The 17,273-nt window shown below is 53.3% G+C and overlaps 8 protein-coding genes across 8 annotated transcripts in view; 4 read left to right on the plus strand and 4 right to left on the minus strand.

The window, feature by feature from the left end:
* PHYSODRAFT_290373 (hypothetical protein) overlaps positions 1 to 1,279 on the minus strand; it is a 1,375-nt gene extending 96 nt beyond the window's left edge. The window contains exon 1 of the mRNA XM_009541407.1: positions 1 to 1,279. This exon is cut by the window's left edge and continues 96 nt beyond it. Within this exon, the coding sequence (XP_009539702.1) occupies positions 330 to 638 (309 nt within the window). The 5' untranslated portion in view covers positions 639 to 1,279 and the 3' untranslated portion in view covers positions 1 to 329.
* An 86-nt stretch (positions 1,280 to 1,365) lies between these two features.
* Positions 1,366 to 1,515, plus strand: PHYSODRAFT_535527 (hypothetical protein; the record flags this gene model as incomplete). The annotated part of the gene is made up of 1 exon (XM_009541408.1): positions 1,366 to 1,515. One exon carries the CDS (start codon positions 1,366 to 1,368, stop codon positions 1,513 to 1,515), a length of 150 nt encoding a protein of 49 aa, XP_009539703.1.
* A 142-nt stretch (positions 1,516 to 1,657) lies between these two features.
* PHYSODRAFT_290431 (hypothetical protein) lies at positions 1,658 to 2,510 on the minus strand. Its single transcript, XM_009541409.1, has one exon. It carries the CDS (start codon positions 2,428 to 2,430, stop codon positions 2,203 to 2,205), a length of 228 nt encoding a protein of 75 aa, XP_009539704.1. The 5' UTR covers positions 2,431 to 2,510; the 3' UTR covers positions 1,658 to 2,202.
* On the minus strand, positions 2,502 to 3,760 carry PHYSODRAFT_290447 (hypothetical protein). Its single transcript, XM_009541410.1, has one exon. It carries the CDS (start codon positions 3,232 to 3,234, stop codon positions 2,926 to 2,928), a length of 309 nt encoding a protein of 102 aa, XP_009539705.1. The 5' UTR covers positions 3,235 to 3,760; the 3' UTR covers positions 2,502 to 2,925.
* Positions 3,761 to 4,541: 781 nt separating this feature from the next.
* PHYSODRAFT_535414 (hypothetical protein) lies at positions 4,542 to 6,377 on the plus strand (the record flags this gene model as incomplete). Its single annotated transcript, XM_009541411.1, has 2 exons — positions 4,542 to 5,879; positions 5,931 to 6,377. 2 exons carry the CDS (start codon positions 4,542 to 4,544, stop codon positions 6,375 to 6,377), a joined length of 1,785 nt encoding a protein of 594 aa, XP_009539706.1.
* Positions 6,378 to 7,776: 1,399 nt separating this feature from the next.
* PHYSODRAFT_452584 (hypothetical protein) lies at positions 7,777 to 8,118 on the plus strand (the record flags this gene model as incomplete). The annotated part of the gene is made up of 1 exon (XM_009541412.1): positions 7,777 to 8,118. A coding segment is annotated over one exon (342 nt), but the record flags the coding sequence as incomplete, so codon positions are not given.
* A 444-nt stretch (positions 8,119 to 8,562) lies between these two features.
* Positions 8,563 to 10,101, plus strand: PHYSODRAFT_461533 (hypothetical protein; the record flags this gene model as incomplete). The annotated part of the gene is made up of 1 exon (XM_009541413.1): positions 8,563 to 10,101. A coding segment is annotated over one exon (1,539 nt), but the record flags the coding sequence as incomplete, so codon positions are not given.
* Positions 10,102 to 15,089: 4,988 nt separating this feature from the next.
* Positions 15,090 to 17,018, minus strand: PHYSODRAFT_342940 (hypothetical protein; the record flags this gene model as incomplete). The annotated part of the gene is made up of 1 exon (XM_009541414.1): positions 15,090 to 17,018. One exon carries the CDS (start codon positions 17,016 to 17,018, stop codon positions 15,090 to 15,092), a length of 1,929 nt encoding a protein of 642 aa, XP_009539709.1.
* Between the last annotated feature and the right edge of the window lie 255 nt (positions 17,019 to 17,273).

The following is a 17,273-nucleotide window of genomic DNA, read 5'->3' on the forward strand; positions in this document are numbered from 1 at the left end:
CCTTGTTCTATTGATTTGTTCAGAAATGAACATTTCTCCCCCCCCTCCAACCGCAAAAACATATAAACCAAACAGCCGACCGTACAGGCTGACAAAACTAAAGTGATTTACTTTCGCTAATGGGGCGGCGAAAGGAGCCAAGTCGGTAGTAGATCGGCATGGCGGGCTGCCTAACTCTGTTAACCTCTTTTCCTCACCAAGTTCTTTGGTCGACCAAAGTCTTAGGCGGGAAGTACTTTGCGCGAAAACCGCAAAGTGCCAGCGGCGTCGGGGGGTCTTCGGCTAAGTCCGGGGGGCCTTTGGCGTGCTGAGAGTGTAGCAGAAACGGGTCATAAGTAGCTAGCGTAGGCGTAGAAGACGTAGAAATAGACTAGGATAAAGTATGGTAAATGAAGCAAAAGACTTTGCGAAAAATCGCTAAGTGTTGGCGCTGTTTTAATTGTATGGGGTTTTGCGTGGTTTTGTATGGGACTAACATTAGGCAGGAAGCGCGAGGAAGCGCCGCGAATATGGAGAAGGTGACGGCGAGGTGACGGCGAGGAAGCGCTGGATATGGAGGTGAAGATGGAGGAAGGTGATGGGGGTGAAGATGGAGGTGATGGCGGAAGGTGGCGCTGGATATGGCGATGAACATGCATCACTACGGTGTACATGCGCGAATATGGCGATTCATGTCGCATACGCCGTCACCACGCGTGTGCGGAAGGTATATGGACACCTTGGTGTGCGTGCATTAGCGTGTGTGTGCGTGTGCGTGAATATGGAGCGCGGGGCTATCTGCACGGCAAGGTGTTGGGTGTGTATGTGTGTACCCATGATGTGGCATAGTGCATGTAGTATTGTAGGTCACAGGGTACCCTAAACTGTCCAAAATGGCGGTGAATGCTGGCCACACGTTTGGTCTGTGTGTGCCACACACCTCCCTCAATCCCCCCTCGTGTGGCGCACATTGGGTGGTGTAGCGTACCTCTGTTCGAAATGGGTACACAAAATGTAGCCATCCACGCACCCAGCCAGCCCCGACTTTGGGGGGTTGCCAGGGACGTTTAGCCCGTCTGTGTCCACCTGTGTCCACCTGGGGGTGTCCACATATACCCCTTAAGTGTGTGTGAATGTCGGGTATGAATAGCGGTGCCACACATGAGTTGGTGTAGACGGCCATCTTAGGCTGAAAGCACCGTATCCCGTCTGCTCTGCGAAGTTAAGCATTCCGCAATTTGTTTAATTAAAACAAAGCATTGTGGTGGCCGGAGACGGTGTTGACACAATGTGATTTCTGCCCAGTGCTCTGAATGTCAAAGTGAAGAGATTCAACCAAGCGCGGGTAAACGGCGGGAGTAACTATGACTCTCTTAAGGTAGCCAAATGCCTCGTCATCTAACTAGTGACGCGCATGAATGGATTAATGAGATTCCCACTGTCCCTATCTACTGTCTAGCGAACCCACAGCCAAGGGAACGGGCTTGGAATAATCAGCGGGGAAAGAAGACCCTGTTGAGCTTGACTCTAGTCTGACGTTGTGAAATGACTTGGGAGGTGTAGAATAAGTGGGAGGCTCTGCCGTCCGTGAAATACCACTACTCTCAATGTTGTTTTACTTATACCATGATGTAGCATCTGGGTGGCCTCGCGGTCGCTCAGTTCTAGTTGTAATCTCGGGCTTTTGTCTGGGTGAGCTACGTGGAAGACATCGTCAGGTGGGGAGTTTGGCTGGGGCGGCACATCTGTTAAATGATAACACAGGTGTCCTAAGGTGAGCTCAATGAGAACAGAAATCTCATGTAGAACCAAAGGGTAAAAGCTCACTTGATTTTGATTTTCAGTATGAATACAAACCGTGAAAGCGTGGCCTATCGATCCTTTAGTTCTTTAGAATTTTAAGCTAGAGGTGTCAGAAAAGTTACCACAGGGATAACTGGCTTCTGACACCTCTAGCTTAAAATTCTAAAGAACTAAAACCGTGAAAGCGTGGCCTATCGATCCTTTAGTTCTTTAGAATTTTAAGCTAGAGGTGTCAGAAAAGTTACCACAGGGATAACTGGCTTGTGGCAGCCAAGCGTCCATAGCGACGTTGCTTTTTGATTCTTCGATGTCGGCTCTTCCTATCATTGCGAAGTAGAACTCGCCAATTGTTGGATTGTTCACCCACTAATAGGGAACGTGAGCTGGGTTTAGACCGTCGTGAGACAGGTTAGTTTTACCCTACTGATGAGTTCGTTGTCTAAACAGTAATCCAACCCAGTACGAGAGGAACCGTTGGTTCAGATAATTGGTAACTGCGGTTAGCTGAAAAGCTAGTGCCGCCAAGCTACCATCTGTAGGATTATGGCTGAACGCCTCTAAGTCAGAATCCATGCTGGAATAGACGATAATCACCTTTCCCGATGTGCCGCGAATAGCGATAGGTGTCTTCTGGGCACCCAACATCATACAATTGCAACGCACTCCGCTGCCTGTCAAGTGCTGGCGGTGGAGAGTAGGCTGACTTGTAATTTCAAATATTGGGAAAGATAAATCCTTTGTAGACGACTTAACTACAGAACGGGGTGTTGTAAGCATGAGAGTAGTCTTGTACTACGATCTGCTGAGATTTAGCCCTTGTTCTATTGATTTGTTCAGAAATGAACATTTCTCCCCCCCCTCCAACCGCAAAAACATATAAACCAAACAGCCGACCGTACAGGCTGACAAAACTAAAGTGATTTACTTTCGCTAATGGGGCGGCGAAAGGAGCCAAGTCGGTAGTAGATCGGCATGGCGGGCTGCCTAACTCTGTTAACCTCTTTTCCTCACCAAGTTCTTTGGTCGACCAAAGTCTTAGGCGGGAAGTACTTTGCGCGAAAACCGCAAAGTGCCAGCGGCGTCGGGGGGTCTTCGGCTAAGTCCGGGGGGCCTTTGGCGTGCTGAGAGTGTAGCAGAAACGGGTCATAAGTAGCTAGCGTAGGCGTAGAAGACGTAGAAATAGACTAGGATAAAGTATGGTAAATGAAGCAAAAGACTTTGCGAAAAATCGCTAAGTGTTGGCGCTGTTTTAATTGTATGGGGTTTTGCGTGGTTTTGTATGGGACTAACATTAGGCAGGAAGCGCGAGGAAGCGCCGCGAATATGGAGAAGGTGACGGCGAGGTGACGGCGAGGAAGCGCTGGATATGGAGGTGAAGATGGAGGAAGGTGATGGGGGTGAAGATGGAGGTGATGGCGGAAGGTGGCGCTGGATATGGCGATGAACATGCATCACTACGGTGTACATGCGCGAATATGGCGATTCATGTCGCATACGCCGTCACCACGCGTGTGCGGAAGGTATATGGACACCTTGGTGTGCGTGCATTAGCGTGTGTGTGCGTGTGCGTGAATATGGAGCGCGGGGCTATCTGCACGGCAAGGTGTTGGGTGTGTATGTGTGTACCCATGATGTGGCATAGTGCATGTAGTATTGTAGGTCACAGGGTACCCTAAACTGTCCAAAATGGCGGTGAATGCTGGCCACACGTTTGGTCTGTGTGTGCCACACACCTCCCTCAATCCCCCCTCGTGTGGCGCACATTGGGTGGTGTAGCGTACCTCTGTTCGAAATGGGTACACAAAATGTAGCCATCCACGCACCCAGCCAGCCCCGACTTTGGGGGGTTGCCAGGGACGTTTAGCCCGTCTGTGTCCACCTGTGTCCACCTGGGGGTGTCCACATATACCCCTTAAGTGTGTGTGAATGTCGGGTATGAATAGCGGTGCCACACATGAGTTGGTGTAGACGGCCATCTTAGGCTGAAAGCACCGTATCCCGTCTGCTCTGCGAAGTTAAGCATTCCGCAATTTGCCAGCTACCCCCCAAGTGGACCGAGACGAACCCAAGTTCGCTCCCCCACTTTTTCCAGCTAGCCGCCCCCGCTCCGCCTCCGACCCCGGACTGCCGAGCCCCCCCCTGCCCGAAGCCCCCGATCGCTCGAAACCACGCAGACAGTTAGGCGCCTACGGTTTTTACTGTGGGCTCATCCCTGCTGCGTGACTAGAGTCTGTGCGCTAAGTCCTTACTCCTCGGAGTTTGACTGGGTTTGCCTCAACTACTTGTGTAGTGCGATTTGGAACTCGCGAGGGTACCATCGAAAGTGCCTCCAGAACGCTAGGCCGGTCTAGGAGGTGGTCGCCGAAAAGCCTTGTCCTTCTTAGTAAAGCGGGTCTGGCGCGCGCTCGTAGGCTGCACTTACACTTGGCTCGGGTATTGAGGTACCTTTCGGCCGGTGTTTGCTTAGGTGTCTTCGGGACACTAGAGACGTAGCATCCGCTTCCCCGTTCCCCTCCAGAGCTTCGAGCTTCCCCGCCGCACGACCGCCGGTACCCCCCATCCCGACTGCGTTCCCGACCCCACTGGCTTTCGTCCCGCTCCAACTGGCTCCTCCTCGCGACTGGATTTTTCCCCATCCCATGGGAGCCATGACCGGACCCCGCCGGGATGCCAAATGGCGCCAATCCTGGCAGAACGCCGCTCCACGAGCAGAATTTTCCCGGCCCACCGATGCCATGTTTGCAAAAGCAGAAGCTGCCATGATGGACCCGGATCGCGACGAACGCGACAAACGGTGCGCCGCCCTCGCGGGCGTGCCCCAGCAAGTCTCGGCCGATTTGTGCTTTTCCATGTGGATTCCAGCACGCGACCTGGCCGTCTCTTTCTCGGATACCGAGATTATGACCTCGCTCGGCTCGACGCCACAGTCCCCTCTGTGGTCGAAGAGCCTGGAGCACCTGCGCGACTTCAAGGCGATTCCCCGGGCGGGGATCAGCTTTGTCTGTACGGACCGCGAGGTCTGTACTAAACTGGGCGGTGAGGCTGTGACCATTTGTGGGCGCAAATTCACTGTCCAGGCGTACTCGAAGTACTCCCACTGGTACTACGTGGACCTGCAGCGCCTCCCCGACGACGTCTCCGACGGGACGATCTACGACTGGTTCGCTGGCCAAGGCACTCCTCCGGTGTTTATCACGCCGGCCCACATCGTGGGTGGACTCCGGTCCAGCAGCCGCCGGGTGTATTTCGCCCAAAAAACCGCCCCGGCTTCAGTGATGATCGACAAACGCACCCCGCTCCGCCAGATCCAGTTCCTGGGTCAAGGCTACTCGGTGGTGCACCACCGCCGCCGAGAGTACAACCGTGTGATTCCGCCCTTTATTAAGGAGCTGCGCGCCAAGCATCGGAAGCCCGCTGAGCCTCAGCCGGACCCCCCGAGCCCCGACGCCGACGACACCGCAAGTACGCCTCCGGCTTTTGATGACCAGAGCGACACGAGTGAAAATGCCGCCATGGCTGACGCGTCTGACTCGGATTTTGAGCCACATAGTGGGGATGAGTCTGAGTCGGATTCCAGCCAGAGCGGTTCGATGGATGGGATTGAGGTGGCCATTGAGGTCCGCCGCAAGGCCATCGGGCCCTCCGGGAACCCCCCCAAGTTCCCGGTTGCCCCCACCAAGTCCTCTGACTTCGCCCCCGATCGAGTACTGCGGGCTAAGCGCCTCATCTTTGGGGAGGCAGCTAACCCCGCGAAGGAATGGCGCAGTCTTCCTCCCTCCCAAAAGGATTATCCAGTCGTCTCTACTGTCAACTCGTATGAGTGGCTGGCCACTGGGGAGGGTGGTAGCATCCCCCCGGACCAGGATATTATTCTCTGGGACCGGTCTCAGACCCCCGCCTCCTCTGTGGGGTCATATGTAGCGAAGGAACTTACTGCAGAAACCGCCCACAACTCCGTAGTGTACCAAGGCTCGGTAGAGGAACTTTCCCTCAAAAACCTCTGTTTGGTTATCAAGGAATTTTTGGGCTCCTTTGAATCGAACCCGGACCCCGACACGGCAATCTCGTCTGTCCAAGCGCAACCCAGTCTGCACCGAGTTCTGCTCGACTCAAAAGCTCCTGGGAACTTTCTCGCTCTACGGGCCAAGGCATTTGGACACGCGGTCCTGCGTGAACTTGCAACCCGCCCGTTCGAGCCGGAAGGTGACACCACGGTCTATGGCCGGCTGTCGAGCCAGCTTCCAGACCTGGTAACAACTGACCTCCAAGAAGCGCTGGGCCTCTTCTACCCGGACGAAGCCCAGTTTTGGCTCAAGGTCAAGTTGGCTGAGTTCGATCTGGCACTGCAGATTATTGCACCCAGCATCTACCTCGACCCGTTTAAAATGGGTGCGTTTTTGGGTAAGGCAGCATCGGCACTGCCCCACCCTCTGTGGCTCCTGTGGGATGATTCAACCCTGGCCTCTATCATCATGTCGCCTTTACTGGACCGCATCTTGACTGGGCCTCTCCCCGCCGACCTTCGCGAAACCATTGAGTACCTACGCAACCAGGCCACCTCGGTGCCACCTTCCTCTGTTCCCACTCACCTCTAATGTGCAGTGGGCCCTTCGGGGGTACTCTCTCAACGCGAATGGTTTTAATAACGTCTCTCAACGCACCCTGAATTTTTTTTCGAACAATTTCCACATTGTGGGGGTCCAAGAAACCAAGTTCACGGGTCTAAAAAGCTTCAAACGAGCTAAACATCTCTGGAAGAAAGCTTCGCAGCTTAATTCCAGCTTCTGGTCACAAGATAACATGACCGCTTATACGGGGCAGGCTGGAGTGGGTTTATTACTCACACCGGCCTGTCCCGTTCAAGGCCTTCAGGACGTCACGCACCGATTTACAAGCTCGACGAATATTTTGTCTCGCTATTTATTGGTGCGTGGTACGGTGGACTCGGTTACTACCTACATTCATGTGGTATATGCCCCAGTCCAACCCAGCCAACGGGCACAATTTTTCACCGACCTCCCTCATACTTTTGAGGATGACTCGAATCATATTGTCTTGGGCGACTTCAACACTGTACTGTCAAGTCAGCTAGATCAAGCCAGACAAGAGGATCGGAACCGCGTTCAAGGGCGGAACGAACTATTGAGGTGGATGAACGACTTGCATCTGGTCGATGCTTGGCGGCTTCAACACCCCGATTTACAAGAATTTACCAGTCCGAACAGCAGCGCTCGGATTGATCTTCTCTTGGTGAGCTCCCGGCTATTCCACTCGGTATTCCAAGACGTTCATCACGACTTCAAGCAGCTAAGCGGCATAGGGGACCACGTTGGGCTTCGATTTCGGCTGGGCTCGACCTGCTTCAAGCCGTCTGGCCGTGCTCCCTGGAAATGCCCCGCCTGGGTTATTAAACTACCTGAGGCGCAAGAATTTCTGAAGCAATCGCTGCATGAACTCGCTGAGTCATTCCGGGCGCCTAGTTGGGACGACTACAACCCTGGTTGTCTCCTGGATGAACACAAGCGGAGGGACTCCATTTTTCTACGAGAGCTTTTCACCGACAAAAAGAACGCGCGCCAACGTGAGATTGAGAACCTCCATTTGAAGGTGAATGAGCTTCAGCACCACCAAGCTCACCACTCGGAGGACGATTTCTCTGAGCCACTGGCAACTGCGAGGAATGAGCTCAAGGCGAAATTGGATGAACAAGCCCATTTTGCGTCGCAGCAGAAGTTTGACTCGGACCTGCTCGACTCTGAACGTTGCTCTAAGTATTTTTTTCGGCCACCCCAAGTGCTCCACAAGACGCCCATACCTGTGGATTCGGCTGAAGAATTAGAGTCAACCTGCTCTGAATTCAATTCGAACTGGTCTGGCATTTATTGCTCACCGTCGAAGGAGTATAACCACCGGAAGCCCAACTGGGATCGGTTTAAACTCTCGCGGATTCTGCAGTTTACCAAGACTCGGCTCTCAGATGCCGAACGGGCTTACTTGGACAGCCCTTTTACTGCGAACGAATTTCACTGGGCTATCAGTACCACGGCCTCTGGTAAAACACCGGGTCCAGACGGCTTACCCCTCGAGTATTACAGGGTTGACTTGCCACTGTGGAGCCGTATAATGGAGGTGGTCTATGCGGCGCAATTCCAACGAGGACGAATGACCAAGTTCCAGCGGCGAGCCCAAGTGTCGCTGCTATACAAGAAAGGCGACCGCAAGCTCCCCAGTAATTATCGACCCATTTCACTGTTGAATGTGGACGCTAAGCTGGGGCCCAAAATTCTGGCGCACCGTCTCGCGCTTATACTGGACCGGCTTCTACACTCGGACCAGTATGGCTTTGTATCGGGCCGCGATATTCGCCACGCCCACCTCCGCTTCCAAGCACTGGCGCAGTTGTATTCTGCTGAGGACTCGCCCGCTGGTGCGGTTTTACTCGATTTCGCTAAAGCCTTTGACAGTGTCGCCTGGGACGCACTGGATTTGGTCCTTATGCATTTTGGGTTTGGGAACGCCTTTCGCCGCTGGGTACGAGTGTTGTTTCCACGCACGCTGGTCTCCCTAATGTTCAATGGTCGGCCTCTTGACCCGTTCGAACTCGGCGCTGGTGTCCGCCAGGGTGACCCGCTTTCGCCGGCGCTTTTTGTGTTGTTCATCGAGCCTTTACTCAACTTTCTCCGAACCAAGCTGGGGGATAAAGGGCTACGGAGCGGCGACGCACGACATGCGGTCATTAGCTTTGCGGATGATTGCACCGGACTGCTTCACGATCTACGTCATACCGAGGTGTTCCTGGGTTTGGTCGCAGAATTCTGTGCAGCGTCGGGTATGCGGCTTAATACGGACAAGACAGTGGTTCTACCATTTCGCCCGTGGACTGAGACGACTGAAGCACTTCGGCAGTCGCTGGTTGATCTCGGTATTATTGTGGTTGGCAACGAGGGCCAGACAAAATTCCTGGGTATATACTACGGCCCCAACCTCTCGGACGCGGACCGCCTCCAGCATTTGTTGACCGAGATGCAGACACGGTGCTCGCTTTGGGTTAATCGGGCGCGCACGTTGCGAGGGCAAGCAGTCATTTTGCAGCAGATTATTCTCCCGGTTCTGTGGTACTCGGCCAGTGTCTGCCATGTCCCCCCAACTGGATTTCAAGACCGGTTACACTCCCTTATTGCAAGGTTTGTGTGCCGGGACAAGTCTTCCAACGCGCTGCCCCAGGCTTGGTGGTTTTTACCCCCCGGTCAAGGCGGGCTCGGCATCACCCCGGTGGCCGATATGATTCGAAGCCTGCAGCTGCATATGCTCTGCAAAGTCATTATCGCCACCCGGCAAACCCTGGGTCGGGATGTCCCGTCTTGGGTTGAGCCAATTATTCGACTGTTCGACCAAGCGGTTCAACCTTGGGGGCGCGACTTCGATATTCTGTACGCCCCCGTCAATACCAGTCCGGACTACGTGGTGGCTCGGCGTCTGACCCGGTGGACTGGCCTGGGGGCCTACTGGCACTTTGTGCTGTTCTGCTGGAATACCCAATTTCGACCCAAGACCGCGCGTCTCCAGCTCAAGGCGGATAAGCGGACAACCCCGCTGATGGATAATGTGGACATCACCTACGGACCCAAGGGCAGGACGCTGGTTGGAACCTCTGCCCCGCTTGGCATGTTACCCATTTTGGCGAACCACAGCCTTTATCGTCCGGTCGACTTTATGCTGGCGTGCGAGACTCCAGTGACTGCGGCGAGCCTGTCTGAGCTTTTACGCCAGATCGTTCAAGGCCGGATCTCCAGTGTTCGCTCCTGTACGAATTTCCTCGACAAGGTGGGCCGGTTCTTCGTGGAGGCGCCTATCGGACCCCAAGTGGCCCAGTACTACTGCGCTTTCCATACTTGGGTTTTCGACGCGTACGATCTGGAGGAACTCACCGTGGCTCGGATTCGTACGGGCTTACTCAAGTGTGAGGTTCCAGCTTTACCGCTTGATCGCCTTGGAGTAGAAGGGAGCCCGCCAGACGCTATGTGGAGTCGCGATCTCAAGTTGGGCAAGCATCTACTGCCTGTCTACGCGGATCTACTCTACCGGCTGCAGCATAATGCTCTCTTTCTGGGATACCGCTTTCAGCATCGCACTGACTCACAGACCCAGTGCCATCATGGGTGCGGCGCGCTGGAGACGGCCCCGCATTTATTTTGGTTCTGCTCTGCGGCTATTGAAGTTTGGGACCCCTGGCTGCCGGCCTTCCAAGTCTTTTTCGACTCCAAGCTGGAATGGGAAAACATCTTGCTCTTTAAGGTGGAACCCAAGCCTGAAGCCAAGCAGCTGTACGGCTACAGTCTTTTTGTACTGCTGCATATCGTCCGCGCGGTGATTTTTCGGTGCCTCTGGATGCATCGCAACGACCTGCGCTTCCACGAAATGCAGCCCAATGTGATTGACGTTCAAGCCCAAGTTTCGGCAGTGATTAAACTCCACGTGCAACGGTTCTACCAAGTCCTCCTGCAAAAAAGCTTGAGCCATTCCGGGCTTAAGTGTCGGCAGCTGCGGGCTCTTCTCAGGTTGCTCCCGTTTCCGTCGAAGCTCATCCCGGACGGCCATACTGAAACCAGCATTAACGACGTTGACGGCGACGAAAATTCGGCATAACCAGTGGCGAAGGGGCGGTGCCTCGCGGGCTAATATTGATACGTCCCGACGGTCAAGGATCCTGCAGTGCCAGCCTCACTGCCCAGCCTGCCCACAAACTTTCCCCGGCGCTGACGGTCCAGCGCTTCGCTCCCCCCAACTTTCCCCTGCGCCGACGGCCAAACGCTTCGCCCCCCGCTACCCCGGGCGGCTGAACCAACGTGAATTGACCTCCAGCCTAGTGCTAGGCTGGAGGTCTACAGACTACTACCCGGCCTTTCGACCGGGTGTGTCTTGTGTTTACTGCTACGCTCAAGGACTCTCTTACTCAGAGTTTATTACTCTGCGGTTGGATTACTCAAGTTCGTCGAAGCTGGATTACCATCACGCCCGTTTGAAGCCACGGCTTACACCGATCCACGTCCCATCTTACGCAGCTCACAGATGGGACCCCCCTCGATTTAGCGATCGCCGAGGAGTACCGCCCCCCACTACTACCCGTTGTCAGACTGGATTCCCCGAAGGAAACCTTAATGGCTCCACCATACTTTGTACGGTGTTTCGCATACCGCCGTTGCCCAACTAGGTGATGTAACGACTTCTTCACTACAGTGCCGAAGCTTTTACCGCAAGCATCCAGTTTACAGACCAAGAGCCGCTCAAGTCCCCTCGACTTCTCATGCATCACCAATCTCTCCACCCAGAGTGACCTGCTTGTCGTGGGCGGGGATCGAACCCACGACCTCTGGGATGGAACAATGGCCCACCGACCACTGCACCATTCGGGACTGGAATTTTCAAGATCGGAGAAGTCCCGTTTGGGGTTGCACAGTGTTTTCGCTATACTTGTATTTGTATGGGCCGGGCCCCGGATCTGGTTTATCCATTTGTATGGACTGGGTCCTTGAGACTGGATTAACCCACTCTTCACTCCTCTTTAGTTTAGCCATAGCCATTTAAACTAGCTAGGCACATTGCAGAATTAAAGTGTAATGAAATTTGATTCTCTGCGAAGTTAAGCAGCCTCAAGCTCGGGTAGTACTCGGGTGGGTGACCACCGGGGAAGTCCGGGTGCTGTCTACCTTTTTGCTGGTATTTGCCTCACACACACACACTTTTGCTTGTTGCGTTTGACGAGTTATAACTTTTGCCCCAGGGCGAATTGGAGAGTGTTACTTTGTGTGGGGGTACATCAGACGGTGTACTACACATATATGTGGGGTGGTCCACTCCAACTTCAACAGGGTACCATATATGTGGCACACCCACTATTTTAGAAGTTCGTTTATACTGGCTTCCAGTATGGAGTCTCACCTGACCCCGGCATCGGAAGGGGGGTTCTGAAGGGTGCTCTTTCAGATGCCGGACCGGTAGCACGAGAACGGGCAGTCCTACCCTATCATACGGCATGGGGTTATGCACAAACAGGGTTTGCTATGTAAAAGGGGCAACATGAAGTGACTCGTCTCTATCTCCGGGTGGGATATAGGTTTTCGAGGGTGCCCTTTCATGTCCCGACCTCGGATCAAGAGACGGGGCAGTGGAACCCTCTCAAACTGAATATGCTTTTTTCAGGTGGTATTCTGGGCACGCTCTAGACAGGACACATGTGAGTGCCCATCTGGCTAACCCGGTGGGATATAGGTTTTCGATGGTGCTCTTTCACGTCCAGGGGTCGGGTAAGGCCAGATGTTATGGGAACACTGCGAAACTTTATAATTTAAAGGGAATTTTATGTTATCCAGAACCACTTTAGCCTCGTCTTTGTCGAGCTCGGTATAGGGGTATTTCGACCCGCTCTTTCACGTGGTTAGGTCAGATTTTATGTACAACCCGTACTTTTTATGTTACCGAGTATTTTTTATGTGACATATGTTTCAGATGCGCGCGAACGTGAGAAAGCCGAATCTGAAAACAGATGTTGAAAATTTTAAAAATTCGAAAAGTTATTCAAAATTTTCGAAAAACGCTAAAATTTCGCACACGTTTTTGCCCATATCTCAAAAACGGTGCATTTTCAGCCGGAGCCACTATGCTCATTGGATTCCCCGCGCGATTTTACGTCTAGGGGGCTAGGGTCACAAGGCTGAATCGAAAGTCGGTACTTTCGGATTTTGACATGTGAGCTATCCCAGAACCTCGAGTGATCTTGCTACTTGACATCGGTCGTCACCCCGGCCCAAAAAGTGGTACCCGCAACACCGATTAGTCACTTCCCGTGCACGTAGCCCCGCGAAAATTGGTGAGCATATACTTCTAACTATAAATTTTCGAAAACTTGAGGGTAGAAATGTGAGCCTCCAAAATTGAATAAAAAAATTGAGTATAAAGTTTTGAAAATCCCAAAAATTAGAAATTCTAAATTTGAAAGTCTAAATTTAGAGTTAGGTCTCATGTCTTTGTACATTTAGGGGGTTTTCTTTGCGCTCTTTCCGATGGGCTAGGTGGCAAATCCTAGTTCCTAAAAATGAAGTCAGTATTCTAAATTTACTACTAAGCGAAATATCACAGTAGGTATTGACATTTTTCAACATATCTTTGTACGGGCAGGTGCCTTTTTTCACGCGCTATCCGGTAGTATAAATTCCAGGTTCGAAATTTGACATTAAATTTTTCCGAAATTTTACAATAAGGCTATGTCCCTTTTATGTCCCACCCAGGTGTCTAGTTTTTGTTCCCACGTGTGGCCAGTCTCGTACCACACCTGGTGGTACCGGTCCGGCCTTCTTAATCGAAGTGGTTGCCGAGCTAGGGGCCCGGGAGTACAGGGAGAACGTTCTATGTACCCTCCCTGCGTCCGTGCTCTACCCCAGGTCGATTGCCCTTTCTTGGCCAAACAAAATGCCGTATCACACTCTGACTGAGCCCAAGTCTGTGCCGAGCTATGGCGGTCCAAAGTTGGAAGTACCGTTTTTGTTTGCTCAAATCATCCCATCTCGATCCTGAATCATTTCCCCCATCTTTCCTCTTTCTAACGGTATGCCGACCAGGTCATAACTCGGTGCCGTTGCTGAGATATCGGGGGAAGTAGTCGTCAATGGCCCGGTTATGGGCACCATATGGCTCCAAAGCTGCCCGTTCTCGCATCCCACTGCGTATCTAATGTGCGCACCTAGCCTAAGTCCGTCTGTGGCTGATGTGGACCACCGCTGATTGGTGTGGCGCACCGCTGTTTGATGTCGCTCACACCACTGATTGATGTGGTCAAAATCTTTCTAAGACATCAAAACCGTTACTTGTGACAGACCACGTAACGGTCAAACCCATCACTCAAATTTAGTCAGTTTCTCTCCCGCACGTGTAACCGTCGCTTGGTCAAAACCCATCAGTCTACTATTTTTTTCGAACCTTAGCCAACTGCAAGATTACACTGTGGAATGGCGGTTTCAGGGGTTTCGTGAAGTGCTAAAAATAGATAGAAATGACGGTTAGAAACGGCTGAGAGGGGTTTCTAAGCAGATCTGTATGTTCTAGATTGCTTCCAAATCTAGGTGTAGGGTAGCTGTAGATTAGAAATAGATCTCTGGAGCTGGAGGAGGGCTCGGGGAGAAGTTGACGATTTACATGTTATTTTATGCCGCTCGAGGTGGTGATTTAGTCTAATGAGGCGAGGTCTAGGGGACGGTGAGGGGTTCCTAGGCTTAGTTGAGGGCTGATTTACTACTTCTGTGTTACATGGAGTTCTAAAAAACACTTTTTTGAAGAGTGGTTCTAGATATTAACGTTCTGACACGAACGTCGAGACGTCGACGAGAACAACGTGAGATGATCAACGGCCGATTCCGGAAGTTTGCGGCGGAATGGCTGGGTTCTTGTCTGTCTGGCTTCGGCTTGGATGAACTTGGGCTTGGCTGTTCTGCTGCGGGCGATAAAGGAGTTGGCTGGCGAGCTGATCACCAGTGGGATTGCGAAGCAGTCACGAAGTGTGACAAGTCATCATCTGGATGGGTCTGACCGACCTTGACACAAAGTCTTCCAGACGACTTGGGGCATGGAGTGAGCCCTCAAACGGCGCGGCAGGGAGTCGGGACCGACCTTGATAGGTCATGATGAAAATCGTCCAGACACCTTGGAGCCGCCGGGCGAGTAGAAGAAACGCTTCGCGATTCGGACCAGGTTCTCGTCGGGCAAAACGGACGAGTCTCAATCTGCAAGGGGGTTGGCATCGAGGATCTGTTGAGCCTAGGAAACTCAGCGGTGGCTTTGGTGTTGCAATTCGTGCGTGGATCGAGAGGAGTCGTCACTTACGCAGGTAGTCCTCGCGTGGGGTCCCTAAGGCCGCATGCTTGAGATGAATCGTGGGTGGAGCTTGCACATTGTGCAGTACGGTCGAACCTGCTCGTTGTAGCGGGGGGAGGCTGGCGGATTCGACTTGATCGGATCTAGGTTGGGGTGTGTCCGGGGAGACTCTCAAAGTGTGGCCGTCCTGAAAGGGAGACGGTCAGCCGCGGTTCCATTCCGCGTGAAAGCACCTTGAGTCGTCGAACTTGTCGCTTCCAATCGACTTGCGGGGGATAGCTTGGGCCGTGGAACGCCTAGGTGATGAAGCCGCATTTTACCAGACCCAGGTAGTTTGAGCCTCCCTTGGGGACGTTGACGCGTTCTCGGGGCACCCCGAGCAATCCGGGTGTCCCTTACCGGTCCGACGAGTGACCACCTTGACGTGGTGGGCCGGCTTTGCACTAAGCGTCACTCACTTGCACTGACGATGGCACGACGCCGTCAGTTGCACTCGCTGAAGTCGTGCCCGTAGAAGTAGACGTAGTAATTCGCTCCAAACCATATCCATCCGTAATAAAATCCGTTGCTCGCACCCATTTCTCCTTTCCTTTTCCAGTTGCCATTGATCGAAACTTGTGTAGATGTAGGCGGATGTAGGCCAGCGCGTGATGCTTGACAAAGGGTGCCGAAGTCGTGACAGACGGGTTGTACAGCCGCTTGTTGCGATGAAGCCAAAGTGCCCGTAGAACACAGCATCGAACAAAATTGAAGATAGCCTGAAGTGCATAGTCTCCATAAACTCGAACCGTAGAGAGTTGAAGTCGAATAGAACTCGGGAAGAGAACCAGACGCCAATCGATTGCTCCGTCAATGAGTTCTCGAAACGGCCGCAGGTAAAAGTCCCATTGATAGCGGGCCACGACACAGTCCCAAAAGAGATGCAAAGCATTCTCTGTGGTAGGGCAGTCGTGGACGCAAGTCGTAGACGTAGTAACTTGCGTGCGCCATGCGAACTTGTAGCGAAAGCCAAGAGCATTGTGCTGAAGCCGAAACTTGAGGTCCGCGCAGACTGGCAAGACATGGCGATCCCACAAGATCTCCCTGTTCCATGTGTCTTCCGCGGGCGTAAAGTCACTGAGGCCGAGTTGTTCCAACGCGAGCGTGGGGATCTTCGGGTCCGTACGCGCCTTCAATAGTAGTCGTACGAAGTGTTTGTTCTTCATTTCCATCACCGGTGTCCCGTCGAGATGCCAATCGTGAAAAGCCGCTTCCACGTGGTCCGCACGAGTTGGCCCGATGAGCGGGCCATCCAGAGGCGTAACCAAATTGAAGCGAGCCATCGTATCGTTGATCAGTCGGGTCTTCGAGTGCGGTCGGGCGAATAGATCTTCCGATAGTAGACCATGTAGCAGTTCCGCCGTAGCATAGTCACCATGGTAGTAGACGTAATCACGTAGGCGATTGAAGCCGAGAGCCTTGAGCGCACTGTTGGTCGTCGAGCTCACCTCGCTGAGAGGGGTCCTCGCCTTCCCAAACGAAAAGAAGATGTTGAACCATAGCGGCATCGTCTGCACGTTGCGTTTCCACTCCGTTGTCCCATGGGAGATGGTAAGGTCCGACCACAACCGTAGCGTAACTCGCCAGTACTTGGTCAACGGCGCCCATTGCAAGCCGCGTAGGTTAGCGTAGAGAATGTCGAACCCGGAGCCGAGAGAGCCGAGCGCTACTGTGAATAAGTCCAGCGCCGGTGCGAACCAGCGCGGAGCATTCCCAGCCGCGTTTGTAGCTGCAATGGCGTCTCGGAGACACTTGAGATGCATCGCTTGGGTGAAGACCTTGATCGGTTTGAGACCGAGGCCGCCCTTGTTCACACTTGTGTAGATCCAATCCTGCTCGAACTTGCCCGCCGCAGCCTTATCGAGATCGGTATCCTGGCCGTGGACGAAATTGCGGACAATGATGTTCATCTTCGTAACCACCGCCGGGGTGACCGGGGTCACGGCGGCTGTGTACCAGAGTAGAGGTAGGATAATACTTTGAAGTAGAACCACTTTGCCGCGAAGCGTCCTCGCCCGATACTTCCAAATGGCACACCGAGCCCGAACCTTAGCAATCACCGCGTCGAGCCGTTGGTCATCGGTAACCGACGCGCCCTGTAGAATACCCAGTAGTTTCACCGTGTCTGTGACGCCCAACACCTTGAGGGCAGTCGACTGCCGAAGGTGAGCCAGCTTAGCCTTTGATACATGACGTGTGAAGGGCATAATGCATGTCTTCTTCACGTTGAGTCGGAGACCGGCGGCGTCTGCATACTCTTGGACAAGGCCGATAAACGTGGTCGCGTCGTTGACGTCCCGCAGTAGCCCAGTGCAATCGTCGGCAAAAGCCATCAGCAAGTGAGGCAGCGATACGTGTTCAACAGCTAACCCGCGACTGGAAAGCCGCGCCCGCAGAAAGTTCAAGAGCGGCTCCACGAACACCACGAATAAACCTGGGGAGAGTGGGTCGCCCTGCCGAACGCCGGCCCCCAGAAGGAACGGGTCGCCAGGCGAGTTGTTCAGCAACAGACTGACTGAAGTCTGATGGTAGAAAGTCTTCACCCACGCTCGAAACGTGGCGCCGATTCCGAAGTGTTGAAGGACCAT

The sequence above is a fragment of the Phytophthora sojae genome (genome assembly GCF_000149755.1).
Source record: "Phytophthora sojae unplaced genomic scaffold PHYSOscaffold_23, whole genome shotgun sequence".
NCBI lineage: Eukaryota > Oomycota > Peronosporomycetes > Peronosporales > Peronosporaceae > Phytophthora > Phytophthora sojae.